The following is an 18347-nucleotide window of genomic DNA, read 5'->3' as shown; positions in this document are numbered from 1 at the left end:
AGAAACACAAGCATTATATATTACTGTACTGTTGGAGCTAGAAACACAAGCATTATATATTACTGTTGGAGCTAGAAACACAAGCATTAGATATTACTGCACTGTTGGAGCTAGAAACACAAGCATTAGATATTACTGCACTGTTGGAGCTAGAAACACAAGCATTAGATATTACTGTACTGATGGAGCTAGAAACACAAACATTAGATATTACTGCACTGTTGGAGCTAGAAACACAAGCATTAGATATTACTGCACTGTTGGAGCTAGAAACACAAGCATTATATATTACTGACTGTTGGAGCTAGAAACACAAGCATTAGATATTACTGTACTGATGGAGCTAGAAACACAAGCATTATATATTACTGTACTGATGGAGCTAGAAACACAAGCATTATATATTACTGTTGGAGCTAGAAACACAAGCATTAGATATTACTGTACTGTTGGAGCTAGAAACACAAGCATTATATATTACTGTACTGATGGAGCTAGAAACACAGGCATTATATATTACTGTACTGTTGGAGCTAGAAACACAAGCATTAGATATTACTGTACTGATGGAGCTAGAAACACAAGCATTTGATATTACCGTACTGATGGAGCTAGAAACACAAGCATTAGATATTACTGTTGGAGCTAGAAACACAAGCATTAGATATTACTGCACTGTTGGAGCTAGAAACACAAGCATTATATATTACTGTACTGATGAAGCTAGAAACACAAGCATTAGATATTACTGTACTGTTGGAGCTAGAAACACAAGCATTATATATTACTGTACTGTTGGAGCTAGAAACACAAGCATTATATATTACTGTACTGTTGGAGCTAGAAACACAAGCATTAGATATTACTGTACTGATGGAGCTAGAAACACAAGCATTAGATATTACTGTTGGAGCTAGAAACACAAGCATTAGATATTACTGTACTGTTGGAGCTAGAAACACAAGCATTATATATTACTGTACTGATGGAGCTAGAAACACAAGCATTAGATATTACTGTACTGTTGGAGCTAGAAACACAAGCATTAGATATTACTGTTGGAGCTAGAACCACAAGCATTATATATTACTGTTGGAGCTAGAAACACAAGCATTAGATATTACTGTTGGAGCTAGAAACACAAGCATTAGATATTACTGTTGGAGCTAGAAACACAAGCATTAGATATTACTGTACTGTTGGAGCTAGAAACACAAGCATTAGATATTACTGCACTGTTGGAGCTAGAAACACAAGCATTAGATATTACTGCACTGTTGGAGCTAGAAACACAGGCATTAGATATTACTGTACTGATGGAGCTAGAAACACAAGCATTAGATATTACCGTACTGATGGAGCTAGAAACACAAGCATTAGATATTACTGTTGGAGCTAGAAACACAAGCATTAGATATTACCTCTTGGAGCTAGAAACACAAGCATTAGATATTACTGTACTGATGGAGCTAGAAACACAAGCATTATATATTACTGTACTGTTGGAGCTAGAAACACAAGCATTATATATTACTGTTGGAGCTAGAAACACAAGCATTAGATATTACTGCACTGTTGGAGCTAGAAACACAAGCATTAGATATTACTGCACTGTTGGAGCTAGAAACACAAGCATTAGATATTACTGTTGGAGCTAGAAACACAAGCATTAGATATTACTGACTGTTGGAGCTAGAAACACAAGCATTATATATTACTGTTGGAGCTAGAAACACAAGCATTAGATATTACTGCACTGTTGGAGCTAGAAACACAAGCATTATATATTACTGTTGGAGCTAGAAACACAAGCATTAGATATTACTGCACTGTTGGAGCTAGAAACACAAGCATTATATATTACTGACTGTTGGAGCTAGAAACACAAGCATTAGATATTACTGCTCTGTTGGAGCTAGAAACACAAGCATTGTATATTACTGTACTGTTGGAGCTAGAAACACAAGCATTAGATATTACTGCACTGTTGGAGCTAGAAACACAAGCATTATATATTACTGTACTGTTGGAGCTAGAAACACAAGCATAAGATATTACTGTACTGTTGGAGCTAGAAACACAAGCATTAGATATTACTGTACTGATGGAGCTAGAAACACAAGCATTATATATTACTGTACTGTTGGAGCTAGAAACACAAGCATTATATATTACTGTACTGATGGAGCTAGAAACACAGGCATTATATATTACTGTACTGTTGGAGCTAGAAACACAAGCATTAGATATTACTGTACTGTTGGAGCTAGAAACACAAGCATTAGATATTACTGTACTGTTGGAGCTAGAAACACAAGCATTAGATATTACTGACTGTTGGAGCTAGAAACACAAGCATTAGATATTACTGTACTGTTGGAGCTAGAAACACAAGCATTATATATTACTGTTGGAGCTAGAAAAACAAGCATTAGATATTACTATACTGTTGGAGCTAGAAACACAAGCATTAGATATTACTGTTGGAGCTAGAAACACAAGCATTATATATTACTGTTGGATCTAGAAATACAAGCATTATATATTACTGTTGGAGCTAGAAACACAAGCATTAGATATTACTGTTGGAGCTAGAAACACAAGCATTTAGTTAGATGTTACTGTTGGAGCTAGAAACACAAGCATTTAGTTAGATATTACTGTTGGAGCTAGAAACACAAGCATTATATATTACTGTACTGATGGAGCTAGGAACACAAGCATTAGATATTACTGTTGGAGCTAGAAACACAAGCATTAGATATTACTATACTGATGGAGCTAGAAACACAAGCATTTTATATATTACTGTACTGATGGAGCTAGAAACACAAGCATTATATATTACTGTTGGAGCTAGAAACACAAGCATTAGATATTACTGCACTGTTGGAGCTAGAAACACAAGCATTAGATATTACTGTACTGTTGGAGCTAGAAACACAAGCATTAGATATTACTGCACTGTTGGAGCTTGAAACACAAGCATTATATATTACTGTACTGATGGAGCTAGAAACACAAGCATTAGATATTACTGTACTGTTGGAGCTAGAAACACAAGCATTAGATTGTACTGTTGGAGCTAGAAACACAAGCATTAGATATTACTGTACTGATGGAGCTAGAAACACAAGCATTAGATATTACTGTACTGTTGGAGCTAGAAACACAAGCATTATATATTACTGTACTGATGGAGCTAGAAACACAAGCATTAGATATTACTGTACTGATGGAGCTAGAAACACAAGCATTAGATATTACTGTACTGATGGAGCTAGAAACACAAGCATTAGATATTACTGCACTGTTGGAGCTAGAAACACAAGCATTAGATATTACTGTACTGTTGGAGCTAGAAACACAAGCATTAGATATTACTTTTGGAGCTAGAAACACAAGCATTAGATATTACTGTACTGATGGAGCTAGAAACACAAGCATTAGATATTACTGTTGGAGCTAGAAACACAAGCATTAGATATTACTGTTGGAGCTAGAAACACAAGCATTATATATTACTGTTGGAGCTAGAAACACAAGCATTAGATATTACTGCACTGTTGGAGCTAGAAACACAAGCATTATATATTACTGTACTGTTGGAGCTAGAAACACAAGCATTGTATATTACTGCACTGTTGGAGCTAGAAACACAAGCATTATATATTACTGTTGGAGCTAGAAACACAAGCATTGTATATTACTGCACTGTTGGAGCTAGAAACACAAGCATTTAGTTAGATATTACTGCACTGTTGGAGCTAGAAACACAAGCATTATATATTACTGTACTGATGGAGCTAGAAACACAAGCATTAGATATTACTGTACTGTTGGAGCTAGAAACACAAGCATTAGATATTACTGTACTGTTGGAGCTAGAAACACAAGCATTATATATTACTGTACTGTTGGAGCTAGAAACACAAGCATTAGATATTACTGTACTGATGGAGCTAGAAACACAAGCATTAGATATTACTGTACTGATGGAGCTAGAAACACAAGCATTAGATATTACTGTACTGATGGAGCTAGAAACACAAGCATTAGATATTACTGTACTGTTGGAGCTAGAAACACAAGCATTATATATTACTGTACTGATGGAGCTAGAAACACAAGCATTAGATATTACTGTACTGTTGGAGCTAGAAACACAAGCATTAGATATTACTGTACTGATGGAGCTAGAAACACAAGCATTAGATATTACTGTACTGTTGGAGCTAGAAACACAAGCATTAGATATTACTGTACTGATGGAGCTAGAAACACAAGCATTAGATATTACTGCACTGTTGGAGCTAGAAACACAAGCATTAGATATTACTGTACTGATGGAGCTAGAAACACAAGCATTAGATATTACTGTACTGATGGAGCTAGAAACACAAGCATTAGATATTACTTTTGGAGCTAGAAACACAAGCATTAGATATTACTGTACTGATGGAGCTAGAAACACAAGCATTAGATATTACTGTTGGAGCTAGAAACACAAGCATTAGATATTACTGTTGGAGCTAGAAACACAAGCATTATATATTACTGTTGGAGCTAGAAACACAAGCATTAGATATTACTGCACTGTTGGAGCTAGAAGCACAAGCATTATATATTACTGTACTGTTGGAGCTAGAAACACAAGCATTAGATATTACTGCACTGTTGGAGCTAGAAACACAAGCATTGTATATTACTGCACTGTTGGAGCTAGAAACACAAGCATTTAGTTAGATATTACTGTACTGTTGGAGCTAGAAACACAAGCATTATATATTACTGCACTGTTGGAGCTAGAAACACAAGCATTAGATATTACTGCACTGTTGGAGCTAGAAACACAAGCATTAGATATTACTGTACTGATGGAGCTAGAAACACAAACATTAGATATTACTGCACTGTTGGAGCTAGAAACACAAGCATTAGATATTACTGCACTGTTGGAGCTAGAAACACAAGCATTATATATTACTGACTGTTGGAGCTAGAAACACAAGCATTAGATATTACTGTACTGATGGAGCTAGAAACACAAGCATTATATATTACTGTACTGATGGAGCTAGAAACACAAGCATTATATATTACTGTTGGAGCTAGAAACACAAGCATTAGATATTACTGTACTGTTGGAGCTAGAAACACAAGCATTATATATTACTGTACTGATGGAGCTAGAAACACAGGCATTATATATTACTGTACTGTTGGAGCTAGAAACACAAGCATTAGATATTACTGTACTGATGGAGCTAGAAACACAAGCATTTGATATTACCGTACTGATGGAGCTAGAAACACAAGCATTAGATATTACTGTTGGAGCTAGAAACACAAGCATTAGATATTACTGCACTGTTGGAGCTAGAAACACAAGCATTATATATTACTGTACTGATGAAGCTAGAAACACAAGCATTATATATTACTGTACTGTTGGAGCTAGAAACACAAGCATTAGATATTACTGTACTGTTGGAGCTAGAAACACAAGCATTATATATTACTGTACTGTTGGAGCTAGAAACACAAGCATTATATATTACTGTACTGTTGGAGCTAGAAACACAAGCATTAGATATTACTGTACTGATGGAGCTAGAAACACAAGCATTAGATATTACTGTTGGAGCTAGAAACACAAGCATTAGATATTACTGTACTGTTGGAGCTAGAAACACAAGCATTATATATTACTGTACTGATGGAGCTAGAAACACAAGCATTAGATATTACTGTACTGTTGGAGCTAGAAACACAAGCATTAGATATTACTGTTGGAGCTAGAAACACAAGCATTATATATTACTGTTGGAGCTAGAAACACAAGCATTAGATATTACTGTTGGAGCTAGAAACACAAGCATTAGATATTACTGTTGGAGCTAGAAACACAAGCATTAGATATTACTGTACTGTTGGAGCTAGAAACACAAGCATTAGATATTACTGCACTGTTGGAGCTAGAAACACAAGCATTAGATATTACTGCACTGTTGGAGCTAGAAACACAGGCATTAGATATTACTGTACTGATGGAGCTAGAAACACAAGCATTAGATATTACCGTACTGATGGAGCTAGAAACACAAGCATTAGATATTACTGTTGGAGCTAGAAACACAAGCATTAGATATTACTGTTGGAGCTAGAAACACAAGCATTAGATATTACTGTACTGATGGAGCTAGAAACACAAGCATTATATATTACTGTACTGTTGGAGCTAGAAACACAAGCATTATATATTACTGTTGGAGCTAGAAACACAAGCATTAGATATTACTGCACTGTTGGAGCTAGAAACACAAGCATTAGATATTACTGCACTGTTGGAGCTAGAAACACAAGCATTAGATATTACTGTACTGATGGAGCTAGAAACACAAACATTAGATATTACTGCACTGTTGGAGCTAGAAACACAAGCATTAGATATTACTGCACTGTTGGAGCTAGAAACACAAGCATTATATATTACTGACTGTTGGAGCTAGAAACACAAGCATTAGATATTACTGTACTGATGGAGCTAGAAACACAAGCATTATATATTACTGTACTGATGGAGCTAGAAACACAAGCATTATATATTACTGTTGGAGCTAGAAACACAAGCATTAGATATTACTGTACTGTTGGAGCTAGAAACACAAGCATTATATATTACTGTACTGATGGAGCTAGAAACACAGGCATTATATATTACTGTACTGTTGGAGCTAGAAACACAAGCATTAGATATTACTGTACTGATGGAGCTAGAAACACAAGCATTTGATATTACCGTACTGATGGAGCTAGAAACACAAGCATTAGATATTACTGTTGGAGCTAGAAACACAAGCATTAGATATTACTGCACTGTTGGAGCTAGAAACACAAGCATTATATATTACTGTACTGATGAAGCTAGAAACACAAGCATTATATATTACTGTACTGTTGGAGCTAGAAACACAAGCATTAGATATTACTGTACTGTTGGAGCTAGAAACACAAGCATTATATATTACTGTACTGTTGGAGCTAGAAACACAAGCATTATATATTACTGTACTGTTGGAGCTAGAAACACAAGCATTAGATATTACTGTACTGATGGAGCTAGAAACACAAGCATTAGATATTACTGTTGGAGCTAGAAACACAAGCATTAGATATTACTGTACTGTTGGAGCTAGAAACACAAGCATTATATATTACTGTACTGATGGAGCTAGAAACACAAGCATTAGATATTACTGTACTGTTGGAGCTAGAAACACAAGCATTAGATATTACTGTTGGAGCTAGAAACACAAGCATTATATATTACTGTTGGAGCTAGAAACACAAGCATTAGATATTACTGTTGGAGCTAGAAACACAAGCATTAGATATTACTGTTGGAGCTAGAAACACAAGCATTAGATATTACTGTACTGTTGGAGCTAGAAACACAAGCATTAGATATTACTGCACTGTTGGAGCTAGAAACACAAGCATTAGATATTACTGCACTGTTGGAGCTAGAAACACAGGCATTAGATATTACTGTACTGATGGAGCTAGAAACACAAGCATTAGATATTACCGTACTGATGGAGCTAGAAACACAAGCATTAGATATTACTGTTGGAGCTAGAAACACAAGCATTAGATATTACCTCTTGGAGCTAGAAACACAAGCATTAGATATTACTGTACTGATGGAGCTAGAAACACAAGCATTATATATTACTGTACTGTTGGAGCTAGAAACACAAGCATTATATATTACTGTTGGAGCTAGAAACACAAGCATTAGATATTACTGCACTGTTGGAGCTAGAAACACAAGCATTAGATATTACTGTACTGATGGAGCTAGAAACACAAGCATTAGATATTACTGTTGGAGCTAGAAACACAAGCATTAGATATTACTGTACTGTTGGAGCTAGAAACACAAGCATTATATATTACTGTACTGATGGAGCTAGAAACACAAGCATTAGATATTACTGTACTGTTGGAGCTAGAAACACAAGCATTAGATATTACTGTTGGAGCTAGAAACACAAGCATTATATATTACTGTTGGAGCTAGAAACACAAGCATTAGATATTACTGTTGGAGCTAGAAACACAAGCATTAGATATTACTGTTGGAGCTAGAAACACAAGCATTAGATATTACTGTACTGTTGGAGCTAGAAACACAAGCATTAGATATTACTGCACTGTTGGAGCTAGAAACACAAGCATTAGATATTACTGCACTGTTGGAGCTAGAAACACAGGCATTAGATATTACTGTACTGATGGAGCTAGAAACACAAGCATTAGATATTACCGTACTGATGGAGCTAGAAACACAAGCATTAGATATTACTGTTGGAGCTAGAAACACAAGCATTAGATATTACCTCTTGGAGCTAGAAACACAAGCATTAGATATTACTGTACTGATGGAGCTAGAAACACAAGCATTATATATTACTGTACTGTTGGAGCTAGAAACACAAGCATTATATATTACTGTTGGAGCTAGAAACACAAGCATTAGATATTACTGCACTGTTGGAGCTAGAAACACAAGCATTAGATATTACTGCACTGTTGGAGCTAGAAACACAAGCATTAGATATTACTGTTGGAGCTAGAAACACAAGCATTAGATATTACTGACTGTTGGAGCTAGAAACACAAGCATTATATATTACTGTTGGAGCTAGAAACACAAGCATTAGATATTACTGCACTGTTGGAGCTAGAAACACAAGCATTATATATTACTGTTGGAGCTAGAAACACAAGCATTAGATATTACTGCACTGTTGGAGCTAGAAACACAAGCATTATATATTACTGACTGTTGGAGCTAGAAACACAAGCATTAGATATTACTGCTCTGTTGGAGCTAGAAACACAAGCATTGTATATTACTGTACTGTTGGAGCTAGAAACACAAGCATTAGATATTACTGCACTGTTGGAGCTAGAAACACAAGCATTATATATTACTGTACTGTTGGAGCTAGAAACACAAGCATAAGATATTACTGTACTGTTGGAGCTAGAAACACAAGCATTAGATATTACTGTACTGATGGAGCTAGAAACACAAGCATTATATATTACTGTACTGTTGGAGCTAGAAACACAAGCATTATATATTACTGTACTGATGGAGCTAGAAACACAGGCATTATATATTACTGTACTGTTGGAGCTAGAAACACAAGCATTAGATATTACTGTACTGTTGGAGCTAGAAACACAAGCATTAGATATTACTGTACTGTTGGAGCTAGAAACACAAGCATTAGATATTACTGACTGTTGGAGCTAGAAACACAAGCATTAGATATTACTGTACTGTTGGAGCTAGAAACACAAGCATTATATATTACTGTTGGAGCTAGAAAAACAAGCATTAGATATTACTATACTGTTGGAGCTAGAAACACAAGCATTAGATATTACTGTTGGAGCTAGAAACACAAGCATTATATATTACTGTTGGATCTAGAAATACAAGCATTATATATTACTGTTGGAGCTAGAAACACAAGCATTAGATATTACTGTTGGAGCTAGAAACACAAGCATTTAGTTAGATGTTACTGTTGGAGCTAGAAACACAAGCATTTAGTTAGATATTACTGTTGGAGCTAGAAACACAAGCATTATATATTACTGTACTGATGGAGCTAGGAACACAAGCATTAGATATTACTGTTGGAGCTAGAAACACAAGCATTAGATATTACTATACTGATGGAGCTAGAAACACAAGCATTTTATATATTACTGTACTGATGGAGCTAGAAACACAAGCATTATATATTACTGTTGGAGCTAGAAACACAAGCATTAGATATTACTGCACTGTTGGAGCTAGAAACACAAGCATTAGATATTACTGTACTGTTGGAGCTAGAAACACAAGCATTAGATATTACTGCACTGTTGGAGCTTGAAACACAAGCATTATATATTACTGTACTGATGGAGCTAGAAACACAAGCATTAGATATTACTGTACTGTTGGAGCTAGAAACACAAGCATTAGATTGTACTGTTGGAGCTAGAAACACAAGCATTAGATATTACTGTACTGATGGAGCTAGAAACACAAGCATTAGATATTACTGTACTGTTGGAGCTAGAAACACAAGCATTATATATTACTGTACTGATGGAGCTAGAAACACAAGCATTAGATATTACTGTACTGTTGGAGCTAGAAACACAAGCATTAGATATTACTGTACTGATGGAGCTAGAAACACAAGCATTAGATATTACTGTACTGATGGAGCTAGAAACACAAGCATTAGATATTACTGCACTGTTGGAGCTAGAAACACAAGCATTAGATATTACTGTACTGTTGGAGCTAGAAACACAAGCATTAGATATTACTTTTGGAGCTAGAAACACAAGCATTAGATATTACTGTACTGATGGAGCTAGAAACACAAGCATTAGATATTACTGTTGGAGCTAGAAACACAAGCATTAGATATTACTGTTGGAGCTAGAAACACAAGCATTATATATTACTGTTGGAGCTAGAAACACAAGCATTAGATATTACTGCACTGTTGGAGCTAGAAACACAAGCATTATATATTACTGTACTGTTGGAGCTAGAAACACAAGCATTGTATATTACTGCACTGTTGGAGCTAGAAACACAAGCATTATATATTACTGTTGGAGCTAGAAACACAAGCATTGTATATTACTGCACTGTTGGAGCTAGAAACACAAGCATTTAGTTAGATATTACTGCACTGTTGGAGCTAGAAACACAAGCATTATATATTACTGTACTGATGGAGCTAGAAACACAAGCATTAGATATTACTGTACTGTTGGAGCTAGAAACACAAGCATTAGATATTACTGTACTGTTGGAGCTAGAAACACAAGCATTATATATTACTGTACTGTTGGAGCTAGAAACACAAGCATTAGATATTACTGTACTGATGGAGCTAGAAACACAAGCATTAGATATTACTGTACTGATGGAGCTAGAAACACAAGCATTAGATATTACTGTACTGATGGAGCTAGAAACACAAGCATTAGATATTACTGTACTGTTGGAGCTAGAAACACAAGCATTATATATTACTGTACTGATGGAGCTAGAAACACAAGCATTAGATATTACTGTACTGTTGGAGCTAGAAACACAAGCATTAGATATTACTGTACTGATGGAGCTAGAAACACAAGCATTAGATATTACTGTACTGTTGGAGCTAGAAACACAAGCATTAGATATTACTGTACTGATGGAGCTAGAAACACAAGCATTAGATATTACTGCACTGTTGGAGCTAGAAACACAAGCATTAGATATTACTGTACTGATGGAGCTAGAAACACAAGCATTAGATATTACTGTACTGATGGAGCTAGAAACACAAGCATTAGATATTACTTTTGGAGCTAGAAACACAAGCATTAGATATTACTGTACTGATGGAGCTAGAAACACAAGCATTAGATATTACTGTTGGAGCTAGAAACACAAGCATTAGATATTACTGTTGGAGCTAGAAACACAAGCATTATATATTACTGTTGGAGCTAGAAACACAAGCATTAGATATTACTGCACTGTTGGAGCTAGAAGCACAAGCATTATATATTACTGTACTGTTGGAGCTAGAAACACAAGCATTAGATATTACTGCACTGTTGGAGCTAGAAACACAAGCATTGTATATTACTGCACTGTTGGAGCTAGAAACACAAGCATTTAGTTAGATATTACTGTACTGTTGGAGCTAGAAACACAAGCATTATATATTACTGCACTGTTGGAGCTAGAAACACAAGCATTTAGTTAGATATTACTGCACTGTTGGAGCTAGAAACACAAGCATTGTATATTACTGCACTGTTGGAGCTAGAAACACAAGCATTATATATTACTGCACTGTTGGAGCTAGAAACACAAGCATTAGATATTACCGTACTGATGGAGCTAGAAACACAAGCATTAGATATTACTGTTGGAGCTAGAAACACAAGCATTAGATATTACTGCACTGTTGGAGCTAGAAACACAAGCATTAGATATTCCTGTTGGAGCTAGAAACACAAGCATTATATATTACTGTTGGAGCTAGAAACACAAGCATTAGATATTACTGTACTGTTGGAGCTAGAAACACAAGCATTAGATATTACTGTACTGTTGGAGCTAGAAACACAAGCATTAGATATTACTGTACTGTTGGAACTAGAAACACAAGCATTATATATTACTGTACTGATGGAGCTAGAAACACAAGCATTAGATATTACTGTACTGATGGAGCTAGAAACACAAGCATTATATATTACTGTACTGTTGGAGCTAGAAACACAAGCATTAGATATTACTGTACTGTTGGAGCTAGAAACACAAGCATTAGATATTACTGTACTGTTGGAGCTAGAAACACAAGCATTATATATTACTGTACTGATGGAGCTAGAAACACAAGCATTATATATTACTGTACTGATGGAGCTAGAAACACAAGCATTAGATATTACTGTACTGTTGGAGCTAGAAACACATGCATTTAGTTAGATATTACTGTACTGTTGGAGCTAGAAACACAAGCATTATATATTACTGTTGGAGCTAGAAACACAAGCATTAGATATTACTGTACTGATGGAGCTAGAAACACATGCATTTAGTTAGATATTACTGTACTGTTGGAGCTAGAAACACAAGCATTAGATATTACTGTACTGTTGGAACTAGAAACACAAGCATTATATATTACTGTACTGATGGAGCTAGAAACACAAGCATTAGATATTACTGTACTGATGGAGCTAGAAACACAAGCATTATATATTACTGTACTGTTGGAGCTAGAAACACAAGCATTAGATATTACTGTACTGTTGGAGCTAGAAACACAAGCATTAGATATTACTGTACTGTTGGAGCTAGAAACACAAGCATTATATATTACTGTACTGATGGAGCTAGAAACACAAGCATTATATATTACTGTACTGATGGAGCTAGAAACACAAGCATTAGATATTACTGTACTGTTGGAGCTAGAAACACATGCATTTAGTTAGATATTACTGTACTGTTGGAGCTAGAAACACAAGCATTATATATTACTGTTGGAGCTAGAAACACAAGCATTAGATATTACTGTACTGTTGGAGCTAGGAACACAAGCATTTAGTTAGATATTACTGACTGTTGGAGCTAGAAACACAAGCATTTAGTTAGATATTACTGTTGGAGCTGGGAACACCAGCATTTAGTTAGATATTACTGACTGTTGGAGCTAGAAACACAAGCATATAGTTAGATATTGCTGTTGGAGCTAGAAACACAAGCATTTAGTTAGATATTGCTGTTGGAGCTAGAAACACAAGCATTTAGTTAGATATTGCTGTTGGAGCTAGAAACACAAGCATTTAGTTAGATATTGCTGTTGGAGCTAGAAACACAAGCATTTAGTTAGATATTGCTGTTGGAGCTAGAAACACAAGCATTTAGTTAGATATTGCTGTTGGAGCTAGAAACACAAGCATTTAGTTAGATATTGCTGTTGGAGCTAGAAACACAAGCATTTAGTTAGATATTACTGTTGGAGCTAGAAACACAAGCATTTAGTTAGATATTGCTGTTGGAGCTAGAAACACAATCATTTAGTTAGATATTGATGTTGGAGCTAGAAACACAAGCATTTAGTTAGATATTACTGTTGGAGCTAGAAACACAAGCATTTAGTTAGATGTTACTGTTGGAGCTAGAAACACAAGCATTTAGTTAGATGTTACTGTTGGAGCTAGAAACACAAGCATTAGATATGACTGCACTGTTGGAGCTAGGAACACCCTCAATAACATTGCTAAAAACGTGTATGTGACCAATAACGTGATCATCTCTCTCTCGGTCTCTACCTCCAGGTTTGTGCGTCAGTATCCGTTTGCCCTGCATGCCCTGTGGTCCCTACTGAGTGGTCGAACCCTGGTGGTCCTGGGATCTGAGGAGGGGAGGGTCAGGAGGCTGGTGTCCGCTCTAGCCCTCTACGTGCCTGGACCCGGGCGCTGTGGGGAGAGGGTCCAGCCCTGGTTGTCCTGCCCCTTCAGCCTCACTGACCTACAGCGATGGAAACTCATAGGACTGCAGAGGTGAGGAGGAAGGGGCGGTGCCTGTGTTCTACAGCAGCAGGCTGTCACATGACATGATGCTGTCATCTGTCCTGGTTTCAGTCTGTGCATCTTTTGACCGAAACACTTCCTGTTATAACTAGCCCATATACAGTCAACTTCCTGTTATAACTAGCCCATATACAGTCAACTTCCTGTTATAACTAGCCTATCTACGGTCTACTTCCTGTTATAACTAGCCTATATACGGTGAACTTCCTGTTATAACGAGCCTATATACAGTGAACTTCCTGTTATAACTAGCCTATATACGGTCAACGTTCTGTTATAACTAGCCTATATACAGTCAACTGCCCTATATACAGTAGACATGTCTCCTAGCTCCTACCCTATATACAGTAGACATGCCTCCTCCTCCTGCCCTATATACAGTAGACATGCCTCCTAGCTCCTACCCTATATACAGTAGACATGCCTCCTAGCTCCTACCCTATATACAGTAGACATGCCTCCTAGCTCCTACTCATACAGACAGCCTAATTAAAGTCTACACACCCCTTGCATAGTTCTCATTTTGCGGCCTTAAATTAAAGTATAAAAAGTGCATTTATATACAGTAGACGTGTCTCCTAGCTCCTACCCTATATACAGTAGACATGCCTCCTAGCTCCTACCCTATATACAGTAGACATGCCTCCTAGCTCCTACTCATACAGACAGCCTAATTAAAGTCTACACACCCCTTGCATAGTTCTCATTTTGCGGCCTTAAATTAAAGTATAAAAAGTGCATTTATTTGGGATCGTTTTCCCCCATTAATCAATATAAAATATGTCTAGACTTTCACGAGGCGCTGTGCATCTCACTCAGACTGAGGTTCTCCTCCCTCTTTACCTCCCAGGATGGCGTCTCCCGTGGGGACCAGCATGCTCTGCTCTCTGTCTCGCTACAGCCGTTACATCTCCGTCCTGGACGCCGACCGGAAGACCCTCCGTTGCCCCGGCTACCGCGGAACCCTCCTGGCCAACGTGGCGGACCACCGTACCCATCTGCGCCGAGGTTCCACCTACTTCCTTCATCTCCAGAACGTGCTCAGTAGACTGGCTTCCCGGGCCTTCCTCCTTAGCTTTACGCATCACCTCCACCTTCCCATCAGCCACCTGGAGCAGAGACAGGAAGTGGAGGAGAGGACGAGAGGCTTCCTGAGGGATCAGCTCAGGCTTGGGGAAGACGACTGTTCCATCCTGATGTACCTGAGTCAGCTGATCACACAGCACTACCTGGACAGTACCTCAGGAGGAGCTGTTACGACACAACCCCACCTGGAGAAGGACAACACGCCTGGAACCAACCAGCAGGACCTGGAAGCTAACAACATACTAGACCCTACCACTGGGGGCACTATAAACCCAGAGCAGTACCTACACCCTACCACAGGGGGTGCTGTAGACCAACAAGACCCTGAGTCTAATACTGGAGGCAGAGTGAATACAGGGCAGTACCTAGACCCTACCACTGGGGGCGCTATAACCCCAGAGACGGGCATAGACTCTACCACTGGGGGCGGTATAACCCCAGAGATGGGCCTAGACCCTACCACTGGGGGCGCTATAACCCCAGAGACGGGCGTAGAGCCTACCACTGGGGGCGCTATAACCCCAGAGACGGGCGTAGACTCTACCACTGGGGGTGCTATAACCCCAGCGCAGTACCTAGACCCTTCCACTGGGGGCGCTATAACCCCAGAGCAGTACCTAGACCCTACCATCCATCAGTCTGCTACTAGGAGCAGAGCTCCACCCAGCTTCACCTTTAACTACACCACCAGTCTCTTATACAAGATCTGATCTGACGGGGGTTGAATCTCCTGAGAGCCTTCAAGTCCTCAAAACAACACCGGAGGAGACAGATCTGCGGTAGATTCACTCTGGGTTGGAGACGGGAGGGCCTGTCTCTGTCTCCTAGGTAACCAGGAGAGACTGAGGGCCTGTCTCTGTCTCCTAGGTAATCAGGAGAGACGGGAGGGCCTGTCTCTGTCTCCTAGGTAATCAGGAGAGACTGAGGGCCTGTCTCTGTCTCCTAGGTAATCAGGAGAGACTGAGGGCCTGTCTCTGTCTCCTAGGTAATCAGGAGAGACTGAGGGCCTGTCTCTGTCTCCTAGGTAATCAGGAGGGACTGAGGGCCTGTCTCTGTCTCCTAGGTAATCAGGAGGGACTGAGGGCCTGTCTCTGTCTCCGAGGTAATCAGGAGAGACTGAGGGCCTGTCTCTGTCTCCTAGGTAACCAGGAGAGACTGAGGGGGTTTAGTGAATGTAATGTAGCAGTGTTCATGCTGTCCATCAAGTCCTCCTTCCGATGAATGCCCTAACCTCGGGGGGGGGGGGGGGGGCCTGGACGCTGATCAGCCTGGACGCTGATTTAGATTTATTGACAAGTCACTATGAACCGTCCTTCTGATCTGAGCGAGAAGTGTGTGTGTGTGTGTGTGTGTAACGTTAATATGAGGCATGTTCTGTGTGTGTTCGTGCCGGTCTGTCTCCCGTGACGTTGCATGTTGTCCACGGAACCACAGTACTACTACAGTTGCTTAGGAACGTTGACGTTGTAAAAAGATCAGATTGGTGCCCATTCAACACATCTAATCTAACAAAAGAGGATAATTTGTCAAATCTGTCACGATTTATGTTTTGTAACAAACCCACAATGTATTTACTTAAGTCCCGATTATATTGGACTGTTTTCCCTGCGTAACATGTAGAAGTTGTCCCTTTCCCAGGTTTAGAAGAAGAGGTGACTGCTAAATGCTAACTCCCATTCGTATAAGCTGGTAGCATAGCTAGCATACAGAAATTGTTGATGGTAGTCATGTCGTTTAAAAAAAAACGAATGCACTTGATTGGTGACGATGACATGAGTTGATGTTAACGTCCACACAAGCATTATACCTCAACATCGTGTGAAATAGACAATAGCTTAACTGTAGGCTAATTTAGCTTTGTCGCCCCCCCCCCCCCCCCCCCCCCAATGAGGAAGCTTGGGGATCTTAACCCCCGATGTGTTTCCATGGCAACGGCGTTCCCATTGTTTTGTTCAGTTGGATTTACTTTCAGCCACCGGTCGGCCATTTTGACAGTCCTCCATAGGATTGAATGGAATTCTACAGCATTTCAATTAAAGGTTTCGAGGACCAAATTACATGTATTTCAGTATTTGTTGTTGTTGTAGTTTGGGACAGTAACATTAGTAGTTTTAAGGTGGGGGGGACGTTTATTTTTTTTAGTGTAGCTCACATGTGTAAAATTATACATTTAAGGTGTATAATGGAATAAACGTGTCAGAAATGAATGTTGTGACATTAGTAAATGGATTTCTATATCTTCCAACATATTATTTACAATTGAGAGCCAAGATGGCTGCCGATGGCTTCAATACAGCACCCCCCTGTCAGCCATCCAGGGTTTATACACATCATTAAGGAGAGCCAAGATGGCTGCCGGTGGCTTCAATACAGCACCCCTTTGTCAGCCATCCAGGGTTTATACACATCATTAATGAGAGCCAAGATGGCTGCCCGGTGGCTTCAATACAGCACCCCTTTGTCAGCCATCCAGGGTTTATACACGTCATTAAGGAGAGCCAAGATGGCTGCCGGTGGCTTCAATACAGCACCCCCCTGTCAGCCACCCATGGTTTATACACATCATTAAGGAGAGCCAAAATGGCTGCCGGTGGCTTCAATACAGCACCCCCCTGTCAGCCATCCAGGGTTTATACACATCAATAAGGAGAGCCAAGATGGCTGCCCGGTGGCTTCAATACAGCACCCCTTTGTCAGCCATCCAGGGTTTATACACATTAAGGAGAGCCAAGATGGCTGCCCAGTGGCTTCAATACAGCACCCCTTTGTCAGCCATCCAGGGTTTATACACATCATTGATTTATAGAGCCCCATAGTGGTGTCATAATTCCCATAAAACCTAGCGGTCAAATAGGAAAATGGTTCCAATCATTTTTCCACCATGTTAATCTCCCTCGGACAAGGTGACTTTTATCAATATATTCGGCTCTGTTTACTCTGATTTGAAAATGCTAATTAGCATCAAAGTAGACATGCAAAACTACAAATCCCAGCATGCTCCTACACATCATCTCTAGCTGACACCTTTGCTAACAGGTATTGTGTCAATTAAAAACTTACTCAAG

General features: G+C 38.7%; 1 protein-coding gene across 1 annotated transcript in view; it reads left to right on the top strand.

The window, feature by feature from the left end:
• Positions 1-16513, top strand: part of LOC139421679 (guanine nucleotide exchange protein smcr8a-like) — a 28204-nt gene extending 11691 nt beyond the window's left edge. The window contains exons 6-7 of the mRNA XM_071172770.1: positions 13942-14166; positions 15047-16513. Coding sequence (XP_071028871.1) covers positions 13942-14166; positions 15047-15992 — 1171 coding nt within the window. The 3' untranslated portion in view covers positions 15993-16513. The remainder of the gene's footprint in view (positions 1-13941; positions 14167-15046) is intronic.
• Positions 16514-18347: the final 1834 nt, after the last annotated feature.

The sequence above is a fragment of the Oncorhynchus clarkii genome, chromosome 12 (genome assembly GCF_045791955.1).
Source record: "Oncorhynchus clarkii lewisi isolate Uvic-CL-2024 chromosome 12, UVic_Ocla_1.0, whole genome shotgun sequence".
Taxonomy (NCBI): Eukaryota; Metazoa; Chordata; class Actinopteri; order Salmoniformes; family Salmonidae; genus Oncorhynchus; species Oncorhynchus clarkii.
Note: the sequence above shows the minus strand (reverse complement) of the source record. Positions and strands in the feature narration are given on the sequence as shown.